This window comes from Monodelphis domestica, chromosome 7, assembly GCF_027887165.1.
Source record: "Monodelphis domestica isolate mMonDom1 chromosome 7, mMonDom1.pri, whole genome shotgun sequence".
Classification (NCBI taxonomy): Eukaryota; Metazoa; Chordata; class Mammalia; order Didelphimorphia; family Didelphidae; genus Monodelphis; species Monodelphis domestica.
Window position 1 is genome coordinate 152,734,882 of NC_077233.1, and position 20,367 is coordinate 152,755,248.

General features: G+C 38.4%; 1 protein-coding gene across 1 annotated transcript in view; it reads left to right on the top strand.

Annotated features, from left to right (window-relative positions):
* Positions 1–20,367, top strand: part of ABCA1 (ATP binding cassette subfamily A member 1) — a 152,507-nt gene that overhangs the window by 43,897 nt on the left and 88,243 nt on the right. The window contains exons 4-5 of the mRNA XM_007499025.2: positions 2,281–2,422; positions 3,054–3,172. Of these exons, the coding sequence (XP_007499087.1) occupies positions 2,281–2,422; positions 3,054–3,172 (261 nt within the window). The remainder of the gene's footprint in view (positions 1–2,280; positions 2,423–3,053; positions 3,173–20,367) is intronic.

Here is a 20,367-nt window from a genome sequence, read left to right on the forward strand (position 1 = left end):
TATCCTGAATACAATTTGTACACCATTGTTTGTATGTTGTCTCCCTCATTTTATTGTGTATTCCTTCAAAGTGGGACCGTCAATAGGTATCAAGTGATAACACTTGTATAACCCAGTGGAATTGCTTGCCAGCTCTGGAAGAGGGGAGGGAGAGTACATGAATCGTGTAACCATGGAAAAATATTTAAGAACAAAACAAAACAAAAAAACCAAAGTGGGACTGTCTTTTGTCTATCATTGCATCCTCAACACTTAGTGTGGTGCCTGGCATATAATATATAGCCAATAAATGCTTATTGTCTTCAGTGCAGGTTAATTAAACTATAGAGAGCAGACATATAACTAGCAAGTTTTGTACTTGCACCAAGTAATACAAAAAAGAACCCAGAGCAAGAGGGGTGAAATAACCCCCAAATGTTACTGGAGAAGGACTTTTGCAGGGTGGAGTTGGGTAGTTAGGATGTCTTCCACTTTTCCCTATTGCAGTCCAGAGAATATCTCACTGGAGGAGGAAGGGGAATTATTTGGTGGCTTCCCATTTTAACTCACTATTCTTATTCTTACTAAGTGATAAGGTCAGTTGTTTCTGTGCTGCAGGAGAACTGAAAGCTCTGTCAGTACCTTTTAAATTTCAGTGGCCCTTCCAAAGCTTTGATTGCCTTGCTTGAGTTAGGGCATTAACATAGAGCATTGCAGAAGCACAGCCATTGGGAACTGGTATAAATCGAGCTAAAACTTAGAAATGGCACGACTTGGGATCCAGCGTAGTCATGCCTACCATAGACTTCTTCTTAATTGAATTCTCAAATGCAGTATTTGCATGTAGTTTCTCTCTGACAATGCTTGAAGATAACCTCTTACTTGTATTCTAGTAATTTTTTTATCCCTCTGGAGCTCAAAGATAACCTGAAGTCAGTGTGGCATAATGGAAAGTGCCCTGAATTTCAAACTGGTGGACACAGGTTTAAGTCCTGTGTCTTACTAGTTGTGGGACTGACCTCGAGGAAGTAACTTATACTTCTGTTTCATCATCTTTAAACTAAAGCTTCTTTGAGGTCTCTTCAAGCTCCGCAATTCTGTGATCCAACAAAATCAAATGTTAGATGATAAGAAAGGCAGAGTGGTGAAGCAGACCAGATGAGGGCTTCAATTTCCTCATCTAGGAGAATTCAATAAGGCAATATAAATGAAAGTCCTCAGTAACTGAGCTATGGGACAGATAGAAGCTGTTGACATTTTTGTGTGGCTTAGACCTATGGGTAAGGGAAGGATCAGCAAGGACCAGAGGTTGGTAGTTAGAGAAAGTGAGTGAAGGTTGACTTTGAAAGGGAGCAGATATCATGTAAGGACAAGAGTACTGGGGCAGGGGAGAGTAAGAAAACTTAGGTTCTAGACTTGTCTATATCCCTAATAAACTTTATTTAATAAAATAAAACTTTATTTAGTAAATTTATTTATTAATTTATTTTTATTTATTATTCATTTTAAATTATTTATTAATTAATTATTAAACAAACAATAAATTTAATAAACAAAACTTTATTTAATAAAATAAAAAAAATGGGTAAGTCATCTGCTCTTTGGGTTTCTGTTTTCTCATTTGTAAAAATGAAAGGGTCCCAAGATGAAAGATTTAGAAGGTTCCTTTGAGGCTACCTAGACCAACTTCTTCATTTTACAGATGAGGAAATTGAAACATAGAGAGGTGAGGTTCCCAAGGGGGCACATAAATAGTAAGAGGTGAGGTTGGCCTATATCAAGTATTTGTAACATATTGTCTGAGCTTGTGTGTGCACACACACAGTACATATATGTTTATATACATACGTATGCATGTACATATATTTAGATTTTATTCATACATGTACATATGTTTATATATTGATAACTATTTCAATATAATTGGTTTCTTTTGTCAGCCTATGTGTTTTATTTTATACATTTACAAACCTTATTCTGGAAAGAGGTCCAGAAGCTTTGACAAAAGGGTAGAGTAAAAAGAGATTAAGAACATTTGGCCTAGATGATCTCTGAATTCCCTTTCAGGCAGATATCCATTTCAGGTTCTATGACTTCCATGGCTATTTGAATTAATAAAGAGGAGAAGGGGGAGGAATTTCCAGGTATGTGCAGCAACATGACCTGCTCAGTGCTGTAGGGAAGACATGACTGATTGGATCAGAAGTATAAAAAGTTCATATTAGGGAATAATTGGAGATGATCACAAGGACTCCAGAGGACATTTTCCCCAATGCAATTTTTTCTCCCTTTCTTCAACAGGCCACTTTCCAAACAAAGCTATGCCATCTGCAGGAACTCTCTCTTGGGTTCAGGGGATTATCTGCAATGCCAATAACCCTTGTTTCCGATATCCAACCCCTGGCGAATCTCCTGGTGTTGTTGGAAACTTCGACAAGTCGATGTGAGTATTAAAGCTTGTTTTCTTTTCTCAACTTGTAACTCATCTGCTGACAGTTCCCCAGAAAACGAGAATTAAGTTACTCCAAGAGAATACTGAATGGTTAGACTTGGACCAAACTATTTTTCAGAGGGAATTGCATGATGGATGGCAGTGTGGTAATAGTAATGTAGTAATGGAAAGAGCTGGGATTCTGAAGTCAGAGGATCAAGGTTCCAATACCCTCTCTAATGCTACTTGTCCATCCTTGGACCAGTTACTTAACCTTCTATGCCTCTATTGACTTAGCTTTAAAATGGTGGAGGGGAAATAGACTAGATGAACTCTGAGTTTCCTTCCAACTTAAAATCCACACTCCCATAAAATAGGGGAATTGTATAAAGACCTTGATGCCACCATGTGCAATAAATAAGTCACCTACTATTGTAGACATCATCACAAATAATACAGATGTGACCAAATATGCAAAAGTAGACCCTTTTAATCACTTTTTATTGTCAGAGGCTAGACAGTTGGAGAGAAACTAGTCATGTCAAAGTCATTTCTTATGTGAGAATCTGTGGGGAGATAGGCTAAGCATTTACATGTCTAATTCTTTTTCTTTCCTTCCCTTTTTCTTCTCCTTCTCTTGCAGTGTATCACGTCTGTTCTCAGATGCTCGGAGGCTCCTGTTATATAGCCAGAAAGACACCAGTATGAAGGACACACAGAAACTTTTGGGAACTTTGCATAATCTGGGGACTTTCAACTTAAGTAAGTTGTAAATTCAGGCTTCTCTGTGACTGAACTGTTTTGGTATAAGAAAGATGATCTTGTCATCCAGTTAACCAACATTTATTAAACAATTATTTTGTGTGAGGCATGGTACTAAGAACCAGGGTTACACATAAAGGCAAAAGCCATCCCTTCCCTCAGGGAGTTCACAGTCTAATGGGGGAAACAATATTTAAATCACTATATACCTACCTGATATAGAAAGGGTAAATTGGAAGTCATTTCAGAAGGCTAAGTACTGGTATTGAGGTGGATTGAGAAGGGCTTCTTGAAGAAGGTGGGATTTGAGCTAGATCTTGAAGAAACTCAGGAGGCCAGGAAGGGACAGCTTAGGATTTGAGCACCCTCTTTGGCTCTTTCTTCAAGGACAGATCACAGAGTATCTTTGCTGCAAAGGACCCTAGAATCATCTGGTTCAGTCTTCTCACCTTTTAGAGGAGAAAGCTAAGGACCATAGCGAGGAGGTTGATTTGCTTATGGTTATACAGTTAGTGGCTTTAAAATTAGTTTTTTCTTCTTGTTAACATTAGGTATTTTGAGAGAACTGAGAGGGTTAGTCACCTAAAATAGGTAATGCATTTTTCCCCCTAGGGAATATGAAATTATAGTCTTCAAGGAGAACTGAGATGAGTCACAGGTTAGAGACAATGAGCCATCCTGATTGTGGAATGTGCATTTGGAATGAGCTGCTCTGCAGCAGGGAATTATCTCCACTAATATTTTCCTCCAATGCCTCATCGTAGAGGGTGTGTAACCCTCGGTTCTGGGGGCCTATGTTATTGAAACATAAACTCTGGTCGACTAATAGGGTAGAATATCTTTGAGTAGAGGTCTGGCAACAAGCTGTGTTTCTGTCGTCCAGAGACCTTCCTTGATAATTTTCCAGAGGCTCTCATTACCAGAATGTTGGCTATACAGTGATTAATTTTTCCAGCCACATAAAATCATAAAGACTACTTCCTACAGTGCGGAAGGGTTGTGATTTATATTGGTAAAATGAGTGCCCATATCACTAAATATGGGTACTTAAATTATTGCTTTAATTAAGTGAATAAATTATTAAAATAGTGGTGAATAACCAAGGCCAAAAGTAAAATCCCCAAGACAGTAGGGCATTTATATATTTCTCAGTCCCTAAAATCAGTTAAAATTATAATGAGGTATGGACATATAAGGGTCAGGAGTTTCTAAGAGGGAAAATTCAGGTTGGCCTTGATTTAAAAAAAAGCATAATCCTCTTTGCAGTCTTATAGCTCTCCTGTTTTAAAAACTGCCTTTGCTCACATTTAAATGAAATAAAAGATTTTTTCATAATAAATAATCCTGGGAGATAGTTTGTATAAGTCTGTGATTAACTTCCTTTTTTAGATGAGGCAAAGAGTGGTTAAGTATCCTGCCCACTGGTATACAGATATTAAGAGGTGTCTTAATATTTAATATATCTTATCTTAATAATATCTAAATACAAATATTAAGATGTCTGAGGTGGGTCTTGAACCCAAGTTTCCTGTTTCCAAGTGCTTTTTTCTCTATATGCCATGCTACTTCAGATTATTTCCTATTTAGTGCCAAATGATAATTAATTAATTTGTGAAAACACCTGATGATGCTACAGAACAATTTTCTGGGAAAAAAAAAATGTCCATTTTGTTTCTTTATTGGAGGGAGGGAAGTCCTTGACTTAAAGATACATCTGGTAAAGACAGAGCTATCTGTAAAAGTATTAATGTTTAAACTGGGTGAGAGAATTATATATTTAGAGTTGGATGGGACCTCAGAAGCCATCTAGCCCAACATCAAAATCTCTAAAGATCTCAGATTTGGGATTGTTTTTTAATGGATTGTAAAGGGGGAAGGGCTTAAAACCAGACTCTTTCAAAGCAGGAGAAGAGGGAGAGAATTCTAGGACCTCTGTATTTACTATTAAAACCTCAGAAATGGGAGAAGGTATGATGTCAGTCTGTGGACTGAAGGAATGATGATATGACCAAAGAACTATTATTAGGAAGACCGTACTTCAGGTTAGACAAAGGTGTGTCTGACTATTTAAATTTGGTTTAGTACTTCAACTTTATTCCTGAGATGAACTCATATCTTTGAATCAAGCTCATAAAGTTTACAAAACCCTTCTCCCCTGAACCTTATGAGTTAATAACTTTTTAATTTGCAAGTTTTTGCATTCTGATATCCAGATTTTAGGGGAGGCTATTGGGGAAGCTGCTTCTTGGGTGTAGCCTCTGAGGACCCTCCCATCTCCATATCTAGAGATTCTAGATTCTAAGTCCAAACCCCTACTTTTACAGATTAGGAAACTGAGATGAGACCCAGAGACGTGATTTGAACCCAGGGCTTCTGACATTTCCTTCTGTGACTTTGGGAAATCCTGGAAGATTCCCGGGCCTCAGTTTTCTCAAATGTAATGAAAGCATTGGATGAGATGGTTTCTGGAGTCCCTTTCAGCCCTGGCACCATGTTCTCTCCTTTGTACAGTGCTGCTCCTCTGGCTTGGGGACTTCTGGTGCCCTGTTGCAAGTGTGAGATCACCAACACCCACGCCTGCTGGGTCTGAGAGAGGGGTCAAATTATTTTATCCTTTTTTTCCCAACAATAATCCATTTTGGAATGCCTAGCAAGATGCCTCTGCCAGAAAGCTTTGCTGTTGAAATAGAGTGGCCTCCGGGGAGGGTGGGGAGTGGAACAGTTATGTAGTCTCAGATCTTACCAGGGCTAACTGGGAAACAGAGCTATTTTGCTACCAAGAAAAATTGGTGTTTCATCTTTTGAGCATGAGAAATGGTGGCAGCAATTTTCCTGGTAGATTAGGGAAGGCCACTGACCTAGGCATCCAGACACCAGAGCTCCAAGAGTAGCTCAGTCACTAACCTGACTTGTGGACAAGCCTTTCCCCCTTCTGAGTGCCTCATCTTCCATGTTTGGGGCAACTATATAAATGTGAGCTCTTGTTTTTTATTGGCATCATTATTTGCAAAAGTTAGGGCCCTGGACTGGGATCCTAAGGCACCGTTCAGTTCTCACATTCTGCAGATGTTCTATGCAAAAGAGTTTTATGCTCCCTGCAGAACCAGGAGGAGAAATTTGCTGATTTTTGTTGCCTCTTGTCAGCACTCGTTAGGTACCTCTCAGTAACCTGGTGCTTCCCATTTTTGCTGATTGCGTGCCATGGTGCTCAAGAAAAGTGAGGAGCCCTGCAGCGATAACTTAAATAGCTTCCCCCTTTCTCTGCTCCTCCAGTGGCTGTGAGCCAGCCTTGGTCTAGAGGGAAATGCACAGACACATCACTTATCTCTAGCAAGAACCAACAACTTGTTGAGAATTTTCCAGCAGCACCATAGGGAACGTTCCAGGGTAATATCACTTCTACTCACCTAAGCTGCTAGTGGGCACTAGATTAAATCATCTACTTTGAAGAGGTGTCTTTATTTGTAGGAATATTCCTTTTGAAAATATAACTCCATTTGCCTTCCTACCTAGGTTTTCTGATTACATCTGCCTTCATATCCTTTCTTTTTATTTGCATCTGCCCTATTTGAGGAACTGTTTATCATAATGTTATCTGTGAACACCCAGCTTCCACTTGGAGTATTTCCTTCCAGTAGCGAGCCAAGTTTGTTTTTTTTTGGGGGGAGGGGCAAAGATTCCAGGTTTATAGCATGTTCATTAGTCTGTGGCCCTCTGGTATTTCCTTGTTTTTCTTATCATTACACCCTGGTCTTCAGGTCCCAGAATCCAGTCACGGGAAAGCCTTCTATCTATCCTTGTTTATTCTCCTAACGGGAAATTCCAGCAGAAAATCTTACAAACATGTCTGGACAACTTTGATTATGCTATCACTAGATCTCTTTGAGCATTTCATTTGATTTTGATTTCTTCTCCATAGGGTATATCAGGACATATGTGTGTGGTTCGTTTTTATTTTTTGTGTGTGTGTGTGTGTGTTTTTCTTTTGTTGAATGTGGGTATTGAAAATTCCTTTTAAGTTATTCTGAGGAACATTGCCTGTCCTAAACTCTTTGTTATCTGTTATTAGTTTTTCATGTACAAATGATTTTTTTACCTCCCTTCTTCCCTTCTTCCTTTTTTTCCCCCTAATACTACTCTCTGTTGGTTCTCCTCTTACCTGTGTGACTGCTCTTATTAGGCATTTATCACTGGCATATCAATCATGCCATGCTCACTAACTGTAGAACTGTAGGCATAGCCCAAGGATCTTTTCTCTTTTTTCTTTTCCTTCTTTCTTTGATGATCTTAGCAGCTCCCATGAGTTCAATTATCATCTCTATGCAGATGACTCTAAATCAACTTATTTAGCCCTAACCTCGCTCCTGAGTTCCAGTTCTATGTCACTGTCTGCCTGTTGGACGTTTCAAAGCATGTACCATAAGGCATCTGGAAGCCAATATGTCCAAACAGAGCTCATTATCTTTTGCCCCAAATCCACCTTTTTTCTGAAGCTCTGTTACTGGGAGGGGCACACAAACATACTTGTAGTCATCCAGAGTCATAATTTTGGTGTCATTCTCAATTCCTTTCTTTTTTTCCCTCCCCATTGAATTAGTTTATTTAGTCAATTTAGAACATTATTCCTTGGTTGCAGTAATCACATCCTCTCCTCCCTCTCTTCCACCCACCCTTCCCGCAATTTCATTGGGTATTACTTGTGTCCTTGATTGAACCTATTTCCATGTTGTTGGTGTTTACACTAGGATGTTCATTTAGAGTCTACACCCCCAATCATATCCCCCTGGACCCATGTATTCAAGCATCAACTCCTTACTTTCACTCATCACATGTGTCTAGTCACTTGCCATATCCCATTATTTCTCCCTCCATTACCAAAAGGTTAGCCACAAGAATAATTTTTCTGACTGCAGCAGCTTTTCATGAAGATCATCAATCTACCAAGGTGTGGGTTTTAATCTCTGCTGTTAGAGTGAATATTCATACTGATGAAATGACATCTTTTGAAGCAGTGAGGTCAAAATAATAATAATGTAACATTATTATTTTTAAAGCATACCTGACTTGACTATTTAATCAGGTTTTTGCTTTCAGACATTGAATTCTTCTTGAGCAATAGAATAAACCGAGTGACATCCTGGAACCTAAAGAGAAGCAATTCATTTCTCCACCACCATTTTTTTTCTTTTCACTTTCACTCTCTATCCCTTTCCCTCCCCTTCTTTCTAAAATCATATTCAGGGGGCATCTGGGTAGCTCAGTGGATTGAGAGCCAGGCCTAGAGATGGGAGGTCCTAGGTTCAAATCTGGCCTCAGACACTTCCCAGCTTTGTGACCCTGGGCAAGTCACTTGACCCCCATTGCCTAGCCCTTACCACTCTTCTGCCTTGGAGCCAATACACAGTATTGACTCCAAGACGGAAGGTAAGGGTTTAAAAAAAAATAATAAAATCATATTCACTAGGTATTCCTAGTGTCGTCTGGGACCTTTTCACCATGTGTGATAAATCTAGCCACCCTGAATCATTGGATTTTTTATAATCATGGTGCCTAGGAACACCAGAGCCAAGATAGGGCACACTAGCCAAAGTTGTGATTTGGCACAGACTGTGATTTGGTGGAGTCCTCCCTTTGCACTATGACATATGCTTGACAGGAGGAAAAGAAAAATTAGTTTAGCCCATCACAAGAAAGTGCAGCTATTAAGCAATTTTGTTAGCTCTTTGAAGCCTGTTCCCCTGCCTTATAGCCTTTCATTTCTTATCTATTTTGTAGTCCCTGAAGATGGTATCTGGTGCATTGCTTAGTGGTATCAAATGGATATTCTCTTGGGTTCAGATTCTATCAGTGTTCAGCCTAACTCTGCAGCTGTCAGTAAGGGAGGAGGTCCCTATTGTCCTGTCTGGGGGGTGGGTCTGTCTTTATATTGCATGCTAAAGCTCAGTCTTCCTGAAAGAGGAAACGAAATTCTCCTCTGGATCTCAAGCTACACTCAGAAATAATTCCATTTTCAAACTTTGCTATAACACCATAGTAAAACTCAGTTAGCTAAGTGGCTCTAAATTTTGTGTCTCTCAAGATCTTGTCACTATTGCTGGCTCAGAAGCTCTTCCTTGAGTTTTCTCTTCTTCTCCCACTCAAAATAGCTGCCATGAGCCCATGTTTTAGAGGAGCGTCACAAATTATAATCGTATTTAGCCCAGTCTTACACCTGATGAAGGAATCCCCTCCGTGATGTCCTTGGCTCGTGGTCATCTATCATCTTCTTGACCAGGTGGAGCTCATTATTTTTGAGGCGCCCTATTCCATCTTGTATGGCTCCAGTTACTAGTTATTCTTTCTACTGAATGGAAAATGTGACTCCTTGTACCCACCTTCTTTTTATTAGCCCTTATTTTTTACTCTCTATGGAGAATGTGTTCAATCTGCCTTCCTCCCGACAACTCTTTAGATTCATGAAGACAGCTATAGTGACTCCACCGAGTTTCCACTTTGTAGAACTAAATACCCCCAGTTCCTTAAACTATTTCTCACATGATATGGTTTCTAGATTCCTCACTATATTGGTTGCTTTCCTCTGAATGTGCTTTGGCTGTGATCTGATCAACAAGAATATGGTGGCATGATTGACTCCTTTAGTCTAATAATTCAGCCGAAGTTTGTATTAGCTTTCTTGCCCTACATCACATTCTTGTCTCATTGGTTTTGTAGTCAACTTAAACACCCAAGGTTGTTCTTTTGATGGCCATTAAAGTGTATCTACTCCATTTCATGCTTTGGCAGTTTATAGACTTTTTTGAAACTTATATATGAGCTTTTTCATTTAACCTCATTAAATTTAATCTTGTCGATTTTTGGTCACCTGCAGGACTGCTTTGTAAGGTACCCAGTCAAATGCTTAACTTAATGGCTCTATCATTGGTTTGGACCATATAGGAAATGATGTTTAGGAAGGTAAAAGCGTCTGAGAGAAAAACAGATAGAATTGTTGCCTTCCGATATGGTAGGCATCACTTCTGTATTTATGCTATAGTTATTCACATGCTTATCTTTCCTCTTAGTGTGTTCCTTGAGTCCTGGAACACATTCATTTTGGTATTCCCCACGGTATACTGGCAAGCAAGGGCTCAATAAATATTTTTTGAGTTGAACTGGATGTTCCTAAAGAAGCATAACTGACCTCACAGTGATTTGAATACTGGACTTGGAATCAGGAAAACCTTGGTTTAGATTCCTCCCCGACATTAGCTATGTGAGCTCGGTTATGCCTTTTAACTTACCTGAACCTCAGTTTCTTCATATGTACCATGATAATAATACCTAGAGTGTCCATCTTATGATATTGACATGAGGGGAAAATGACGTAATGTATATGACACTTGGAAAAATTTCAAGCACTATATAAATGTCGACTTTTAATATAATAACATTTGTTGTTACAGAAAAATTTGAAAACAAGTTATTCATTCATTAAAAAGTTGATCCTATTTCTTTTGCTATAAGAGTCCAGGTCACTTGGATACTTACTCATTCTAAATTTCTGGGCTAATAAGAAAATTGCTAGGATAGTATTAGAGATTGTCTCCTAAAGAAGGGGTTTTGTTCTTTTGGATTAACAAGGTAAATCTAAATCTTAACAAACTCAAAAGGATGATGTTTTTCTCAGCAACTGACCTACTTAGTAATTTCTTATATTTGAAAGAGGGCTTAATAAAAATTGGTTGAATAAATGACAGAATAAGTCATGCTTTCAAAGTACACATACTCCTGGGAGTGCTAACATATATTATCAGTCATTCATACCTTATCATGGTCGTCTAAACTGGTGCTTTTTCACTAATAGCTAGCTGAGATCATCTGCTCTAAAGATATAAGAGTTTAGTGGGGGTGGGGAAAAGAGAAATGAAGAAGTTTCAGGTACTTCTGGGGAGGGTCAGGATAAAATACAGAAGAGAGATGGCTCTGGGTACTTACAGAAAGGGATAAGGGTGAACTCAATGGAAAAGGGAGCATAAAGGAAGAAGGGAGAGTTTTGAAGATAGATAACAAATTTCTATTTCTTTCATAACTTTAGTAGAGAATTTTTTCTTGATTAATGGTTCTCCTTGGAAGCATGATGTGGTTCTTTGTTGCTTTTACTTTTCTGTGTGCTCATATCTCATCCATTTGGCTCAGAAGTTGAAACAACATTTGCTATTCTTTCTCTATTATTTTATCCCCTTTGTGGGTGAAATCTTGTTAATGGGTCTTATGACAGATTTGTCAATATTATGTCATCAGAACAAATAAAAAAAATCTTATCTTTGAATGGCTATAATTTCTCTGGTCTTTTAATTAAAAGTTTTCATTTGGGATTTGACCCTTTAAAATTTTGAAGTCTCTAAAGTTAGAGAATTTATTTATGGCTTTCTGAAACAGCTTCCTAGACATGTGGTTCCTCCATCCTGAACAGAATCAGCTTTAAGCTAAACTCTGATTATTGGAGGGCGATGCAATACTATACTGGTGTGTTGAAATAATGTCTGTACTGAATCAAATCAAAGGTCAGCTTTACCCAGGCAAGAACAGAAAACACAGTTTAACTAAATCATAGGACAACAACATGCGCCATGATTCCATTCCAGAAAACCTTTTTGTGAAAAGTGAACAGTCAGTGGGGTATAATGGAAAAGCATGTTGGATCTGGAGCCAGAAGATCTGAAATTAAATCCTAGATTTATTCCTTTTTGCTGAGGAACCTTAAAAAAATTACTTAACATCTCTGACTTCTAAGGACTGTAGAATAAAGAGAATGGACTAAAATGGCTCTGAGACTCTTCCTACTCTGATTCTATGATCAAAAGCAATGTTTTCCTCTCTTCACTTCCTTCCCAGAGTTAGATTTGTTTTCTCATTGATGGGAAAAAATAAGTTGCAGACAAAGACCTGCATTTCCCACCAGAATAAAAGAATTCTAGGTAGTAGTAACAATGAGTGGGCAGCTAGGTAGTGCAGTAGAATCAGTGTGGGGCCTGGAGTCAGGAAGAATCATCCTCATGAGTTCACATATGGCCTCAGACTGTGGGATCCTAGACAAGTGACTTAACCCTGTTTGCCTCAGTTTCCTCATCTGTAATGTGAGTGGAGAAGGAAATGGCAAACAACTCTAGTATCTTTGCCAAGTAAACTCCAAAGGGTTCATGAAGAGTCAGACTTGACTGAAAAATGGCTAAACCAAAAAAAAAATAGTAACAGCAGCAGCAAAAACATATGAAGTCTATTTAGTTTTATTTGCAGTTTGTACTTCAGTATGAATGAGTTACTCAGGTCTTTTCAGAGAGTATTTTTTGGATGTGGAAACAGAAGAGGAAATGGGTAAGGAGTTAGATACTTGAAGCAGGGTAGAAAAGAGTAAGGGGGAATACAAAGGGGCATCCAGGAGCACCAACTGCCTGCTTAACTATTTTGTCTAGAGCTAGCCCAGATAAAACATCACCATGACTATATCAGCTTAGTTAATTTTTCATAAAAAATTAGAAGCAGATTTGATATAGCCACAAATATGAAAGCGCTAGTATAATTTTGTTTTGGATAAAATTTACAATGAGACATTTATTTCTTTCACTACCACATTGCAGAACATGTGGCCAGGCCCTCAGTAGGCAGGGGAATGCCTAGATAGAAATCAGTTCCAGCTTAAAAAAAAAAAGGCCATGCTGCCCCTATATAGATAACATCATAACTCAATTGATTGTCTTGTTTCTAAAAATCATAGAATTAAGAGCTGGTAGTAACCATTCCACTAATTTTCCAGATAAGAAAATGGAGGTCAAAAGAGATAAAGCGATTTGACCAAGATCACACAGGTCATATGAACAGAACCTTGATCCTTTGACTTAAAATTCAGTGTATTTTCCACTATAGTGTGCTGGAAGGTCATTCAATTTTGACAAATTTTCTGAAGTTCATTGTTTTGGTGGCTAAGACCTTTCTGAATTGAATCAGCTCCTAATCCTTTCCTCCCACCCCAACCCAATACTCAAGTTTTCTCCATCATTTTGTTCTTTGTGTTGCCCCCCCCCCAAGTGCTATTTACTACAAATAAATATAATTTAAAAAGTATCATCCCATTGGGTAGCAGGTTGGATTTGGGTAGGTCTAGAGATGATGAATTGTTGGATTAGCTAGTCAAGTTTATTTTGTTTTTTTAAAATGTAAGTTAATTAAAATGAAAAATAAAGAGATTTTAGGAATTTCCTAAATAAGTTATTGATATTCATGAACTTATAGAATTCTAGACTTGGATATACTTAAATTAGATATTTGTACATTTTTCTGTTTGTTTTCTTTGGTATGTATAGTGGATAAAGACTTTTGCTCCTAAGACAGCGAGCTTCAGAAAATTTTGAAGCATGGTAGCAAATGTGGACTGTGTTTGGGCATTAGGAGACCCAACTGTAACCACATCTAGAGTAATTTGTTTAGAAAGGATATCAGAAACCTGGAGAGTATTCACAGGAGGAGGACCAGGATGGGGAGTTGACTTGAGATATAGATGAAAGAAAATTGGAATGCTTACTCTGATAGAGAGAAAATTTGCATTTGGGAAGAGGCAGGGTAGTCAGGGTTGGAACATATGGCTTATTTTTTTTTCAAATATTTGAAATCTGTTATTTGAAAGAGGGATTAGACTTAATCTGCTTGGCCCCAGGAGCAATGGGTGTGTAGAAATTGTGAGGAAAAAAAAAATCTTGAAAATGATTAGTCATCCAGATAGAGATAACTGGTTTGGGAAATAGTAGGTTGTCTCTTAGTTGAGGTCTCCAGATTTTGATTGGATGACCTCTTTTTAGGAATGTTGTAGGAGAAGAATCTCTGCTTAGATGCATGTTAGACTCTGAGTTGGTCTAAGAGATTCATTTCAGAACTGAGATTCTGTGATTCAATATGGTAGATTGTTTTTGTTTTTGTTAATAAATACTCTTTGGATTACTCTGAACTTAATACCTTGTGGCCTGGGAAACCTTGTTTCCCCTCATTTCTGTATCCTGTTCTTAGAAGCAGGATTTCATTCTTCAAGAGACTTAATTGGCGGACAGGGGGGAGCTCCAATAACCTGTACTGCATTCTTCTCACCCTTTTCCTGACTATTTTCTCTATAGGAAACCTCACTTAATTTGTGCCACATTGGCCTGCCTATCCTCTCTGCCTCCCAACTTCTATTTTCTGGCATCTGCACTAAAATTGTCTTGGGACAGGAGAGATTTCTCGAACAGATTATTTATCAAACTCAATAAAGTTGGAAATAGACATAAGCAAAAGAAGAAGAGGAGCTCAACCACAAAGTCTGTACTGTATAAATTTAGAAAAGAATGCCAAGGCACGATTTTCCTCAAGATCTGGTGGGTTAGATTTATATAGCTAAGTATCTCATTAAACATGAATGTCTCCATTCATCTTGAACTGGGCTAGAAGTTTGAATTCTGGGACTTAAACTTTTTAAAGCATCCTCTTGTACCTTCCCCCCTTTGTAGAACCCAACATTGACTGTTCTTGGGTGGTCCCTAAATCCTGTAAAGACTGCTGGTGATTAGTTACATTTTAAACTGGTAGACTCTATTTTATCTCTTTGCTACTGCTTCCTCCTCCTTATTGCCCCTTTTTTTCTAGAATTTTCCTCCCCCACCTACTTCTCTTCAAACTTCATGATTGCAGGGTGGTTATTTTTCCTGCTAGTACAAAATGACTGTAGGGCTCTTGAAACCAGAGATGTAGGCTAGAGTGTACTGACCGGTAGTAACCTCAGCACACTCATCCAGGGAGAGCAGGGAGGGCGATTTCCCTCGTTCCTTCTCTTTCTTCTCTTCTTTTACAAGAATCAGACCTGCTTATTGTCCTGCAAAAGAAACCAATGGCAGAGAAAGCTCTTGGCCTTCTTGCAGTTCATAGTCATTACTATACCTTTCTCTGCTTGCCTGTGGCATTGTTTCATCTAATCTCAGCCACACTGACACAGGATGGTCAGCAGAAAAGACATTCAGAAAGGAGGAAAGTTGGGGATGGGGCAGAAGATAGGAGAGCAGGGGGTGTGGGGAAAGGAGGTGGATGACAGTAAATTTTTCTGAAAGGTATTCTTTGAATGTTTCAATCTGTTTTGATCTTGTCTCTATTTCTAAAAGTAGTTCTAAACTGCTAAATGAAGAGACCTAATATTTCTGTCTTTTGGGTCTCCCCATATTCTGTCTTAGTAAGTTTTCAGTAATAAGGAATAAGATGTATAGAGAAATAATAATGATATAAGCTTGGTAGAATCTGAAAAATAAAAAAAGAAGTTGACACAAAATGTCTTGAGAAAGTTGAGAAAGGTATTTTTGTGGGGTGGGGGTAGGAGCAGCATCAGGGAAGACTTGGTAGAATAGGTTGGGTTGAGATGGGGTATATTTTTTCAGGTGGAGGATAGGAACAAGGGGAAGTCCATTTCAGGAATGCCAGATGGCCTGAGCCATTACACAAAGGGATAAGAGGGCAGAGGTATTGATCTTTGTTATCATCAGCTGACAGCCTTCTGGGGTCAGAGCTATCCTTAGCACCTGCTTCTTAGAATTATCACTGTTACCTACTGTGACACGCACCTTTTATAGCACCAGAGCAAAATAAATGCCTTTATGACTTGTTTAGTGATTGTTGACTTACATGAAAAAGGATTGTTCCCATTCTATTCAGTGGAAGCTATAAAAATGGTGGTGCAAACAAGATTAGTTTGGGGAAAATGTTGTAAGGTTTGTGCTTCCCTTCTCTTTGCCCTGTTTAGAGCAACCAATTCCTTTCAAACTCTGCTCTCTCAGAAGGTACAGCTACAAATGAAATGTCAAAGGAAAATGTCAGTTGTTAATATAATAACTGTCCCTTTAAATGAGAAAAGACAAAAAAGAGACCTGCATTGCAAAAACAATCCTTCTTGCATCTGTTTGGTAGCTTCTTTGTTTTCATTCAATTCAACAAATTAAATTAGACATTTAATAGTAAGTGAAGGGTACTGTTCTAGCCACTATGAGAAGATGGGAAAATGATATGACAAAGCCCTCACCCTATAAAGACAAAGCTTCCAAGCTTCCAAGCAAAATGTGGGTGTCATCATGTCTCTTTAAGTTAACTATGATACATCCTTTTACTATCACTACTCTCTCTCTGGTGGTACTTTGGGGTAGAGACTGAATTTATAATTTTATTAGTATAAGGAATTCCTGAGTGAGGAAACTCTTGAACAAAACAGGTTGGCACCTTCTCAGCAGCTTTTAATCTTAGCTGCCTAGAACACATAGATATTAATTGACATGCACAGCCAGTATGTACCCATGCCCAGGTCTTCCTGGTTTTGAGGCTAGTTTTCTATTTGTTAAACTACATGGCTACTTCTTGTAAATGATGGAATTTCATGATTTCAGATGATTTAAAGTAGAAAAGTATAGCAGCACGTTCGAGAACATTCATGACTTGGAAAGAAAATTGGCTGGCCATATGGTGAGAACAAGAGATAATGGCAGTCTGAATGGCATATTAATACTTCCAAAATATTGGACTAAAAGGAGAGTCTTGAGCACATGTTAGGAGGAGAGCCTCCATGGAGGGCTTAAAGAAAAAAAATTGCAAGCAGTTACCTAGGAAATAAAGGCATGGATGGAGTCATGCTCTGTGCTAGCAGGGGACATACCCACGATGATCAAGTTACATGTTTGGCCAAGTTTGCTCCCTTCTCCCCAACTCCCATTTAGGTTTCACTCCCCAAAGCAAAGTCCAGAGGCTCAACTTGGGGAAAACCTTTACTGAACATAATTAGTTGCCTCTCTGACCTCTTCTGCATCTTCAAATGTTTTCTTAGCTGTCTTGGTAAAAATAGCTGGGCTGCTGTCCTGCCTACTCTAAATGTGCAATCACAGTTGGACTTCTTTTGATGGAAGATGAACATTTAGGCACAATGCAGCATTAGCACAGCAAGCAGTCTGGGAAAGGAGATGGAAGAGGGGATCTACTACCATATTGAATTTGGAGTGGTGGTTCACTGCAAAAATTGATCATTCCCATTGTGCTTGGAGGGGTTAGCTCATTTACTTAATATCATCTTCCCTATATTCCAAACTTTATGAACTTATGCGGTACCCATGCCTTGAGGCACATAGCCCATCTTTGATGCAGCCCAGTTGGGTCCAATCCTTGACTCATCCTGGTCTTTCTCTTCCCCAGGACTGATGAAACTGTGGGTTTAGAGAAAAACTCTGGTCTGTCTGAATTAGTCCATTTCAAACCCACTAACTAATTATTCAATTCTCCCTGTGTCATTCTGCAGGGTGACTTTAACATTTCTTTTTTGTTACTTCTTTGATACACAAATCACATGCAGTATTTCGAATATCCTGCCTTCTTTTCAACTTAGAACTTATTAAGTACCTACCTTGTGCAAAGCACTGTGCTAGGTGCTCAGGCTACAAAGAAAAAAACAGTTCCTTCCTAAAATGATTGTACATTTTATTGACTACATGACATAAACATACATAAGTTAAGACAAGGTAATTTGAGGAGAAAGAGGTAAATCAGTGGAAAGTGGCATTATACTTTTATGTATGACTCTTTGAGTGGCATGTTTCCAGAGCCTTGGGGGAATCTAAAGTGGAGGTGAGGAGGGAATGATTCAGTGAATGGAGTGGTGGAAGGACCTACAGCCTGTGCAAAGACACAGAGATAAGTGGATTAAAAAATATATATACACACACTCTTTACTTTGTGCTAGGCACTATTCTACAAAAGACAGTCCTTGCCCTCAAGAAGCTTACTTATTAATGTGAGAAAACTATATGCAAATAGCTTATTGCAGATGAGATAAACACAGTAAATGGAACTGTAATCTCAGAGAAAAAGGCAATAGGGAGAGAGAGGGAGAGGGGGAGAGGGAGACGGAAGCCTGGGAAAGTGTTTTTCCAGAGTTTGGAATTTAAGCTGAGTTGTGGAAGAACTACACATATTTTTTGTTTAAGTAAGTTAAATGAGTAAGTATGTTGGATGATAAACTCCTTAAAGGCAAAGGTCTTTGTAATTCTTTCTTGGTCTTTTCATTCCCAGTTCACCCTGACATGGATGCTCACCAAGTGTTTTTGACTAACTGGAGAATAGGAGTCTTAGATTTTTTTTTTTCTCATCCTTGGAGGATTCATTGTGAAACAATCCAAAATTTGAGCACATCCAGCTGTCCTTAAACACTGATCCCTATTTGCAATAACAGAGAAATATTATAAACTCATCACTTTCTTTTGGTTGCTGAGTTTCACCACATGGTCTAGAGGCATTGAAAGTGTTACCTGGGCCAGCTTCTTATGCCAAGCCATTTAAAGTTTCTTTGGTTTGCATTTGGGGTTTTGTTTGGGTTATCAGAAACTCTTCCTTTGGTGGAGAGGAGCCCATGTAAAATTGAGTGTGGCCTAAGAGGAAGTATAATCTTATTGAATAAGCTGCCTGCCAATGGGTGGGCATGCTTGACAATCTTGATTGGCTATACATTCAGTGGCCATAAACTTATCACCCTGGACCTGAAATTCGTGAATCAATAGTTATAGGAGTTTGGAACAAGATCGACTTGCCCTCGAGGACTTAACTTTGCTCTGCAGCTGCCTGGAATGCCCTTTTCTCTTTCTTGATTTAGGCATAGAAGACCTCTGAGAATGAGTAACTGTTTTTGTTAATAACTAGGGAGTCTGGTACAAAATGAAATCTCTAGGGCTCCGCCAGGACCCATTAGAGCCCAGAGTGATAGATCATGAAACTAGACAACAATGTGAAGATGCTGGACCAGAAACCAACCTAGATACAGAAGAGATCTCTCAGCTTGGCTATGGGCTACCTGTGGTTATTCCAATTCTGACCTAATTCCCTGATGTTATTTTGGCGATTTGTGTGTACTGTGACATTATGAGAACATAAAAACATTATGGGGAAGCATCGAGATATTTATTTGTTAGAAAAACAGATAAAGGGAGGAAGTGGGAGAGTTAGTGGGAAGTGACAGATGTCAAAAGAGCATCAAGAAAATATTAAAAACACAGATTAAAATAGTTCAGAAACATATACAAACATCAGTTTTGTGATTACTAATCAGTCTCCATATCTGTTTATTAAGGTAAGATACTGTGCTAAGCTCTGGGAATGCAAAGAAATTTAAGTTAAATTTAACATATACTTTAAAAAATCCAAACCGCATATAAACACAAGTTTATGCACAACCATTTATTCTTCTTTGCATTTTGAAACATTTGTTTTTGTTAATGACTATTAAGTTCATAATTTTGAGAAATTAAAAAAAGAATCATTAGTAGCCAAGAGTCCTTCTAAAGACTTAGGAATATGAGTATAATGGGAGAGGAGCACTTGAGAAATATATAATAAAATTATCTGATATTCTGATAGTTATAATTAGTTAGTTGGGTTGTGGTACAATAGACACCTAGATCATTTCTGTCAATAATATCATAAATATCTTATTTTCATCTCATTGAGCTTGTTAGGAAAAAAAAAAGATGAGGGTAAGAATTGAAGGCAGGAGTAGCATGGGGAGAAGTAGATATCCAAATGGGCCCCCATAGTTTGTTTCCATCTTAGTGCAAATCATGTTATTTCATTTATTTATTTATTTATTTATTTGAATGATTTCATTATTTTTTTTATGATTCTAAGTTTTATTTTTCAATATTTTTCCATGGTTACATTGATTCATTTTCTTTCCTTTCCCTCTTCCCTCCCCACTCCTGGAGCAAATCATGAAATTTTAGATAGCGACAAGACCATAGATTAGAATGGAATCTCTCATTTTTACAGATTAAGAAACTGAGTGAAGAATTTGCCCAGGGATACCTGGCTAGTTACTGCTAAAGCCAGACCTGGAGCCAAGGCATTCTGATCCCCCTTTCCCTCCAGCCTAAGACCTTCTGCCAGATTGTAGTGCCTCCCACCTTAAAAGAAAAAATTAAATTTCCCATGGGGTTTGGCATACCAGGTTAGCAGCTGTTATGCTAGTGCAGAAAAGCTAGAGAGAGGTGTTCTGCCAGAATGAAAAGTGTGTTCAGCTTCACGTTCTGTCCAAAGGGAGGTTTCAGAAGTTTGTTAGCCTGAAAACAATGGTAAATGATGATGCTGAGAGCTGACAAAAGAGTTAGTGCTCCAGAGCAGATGTG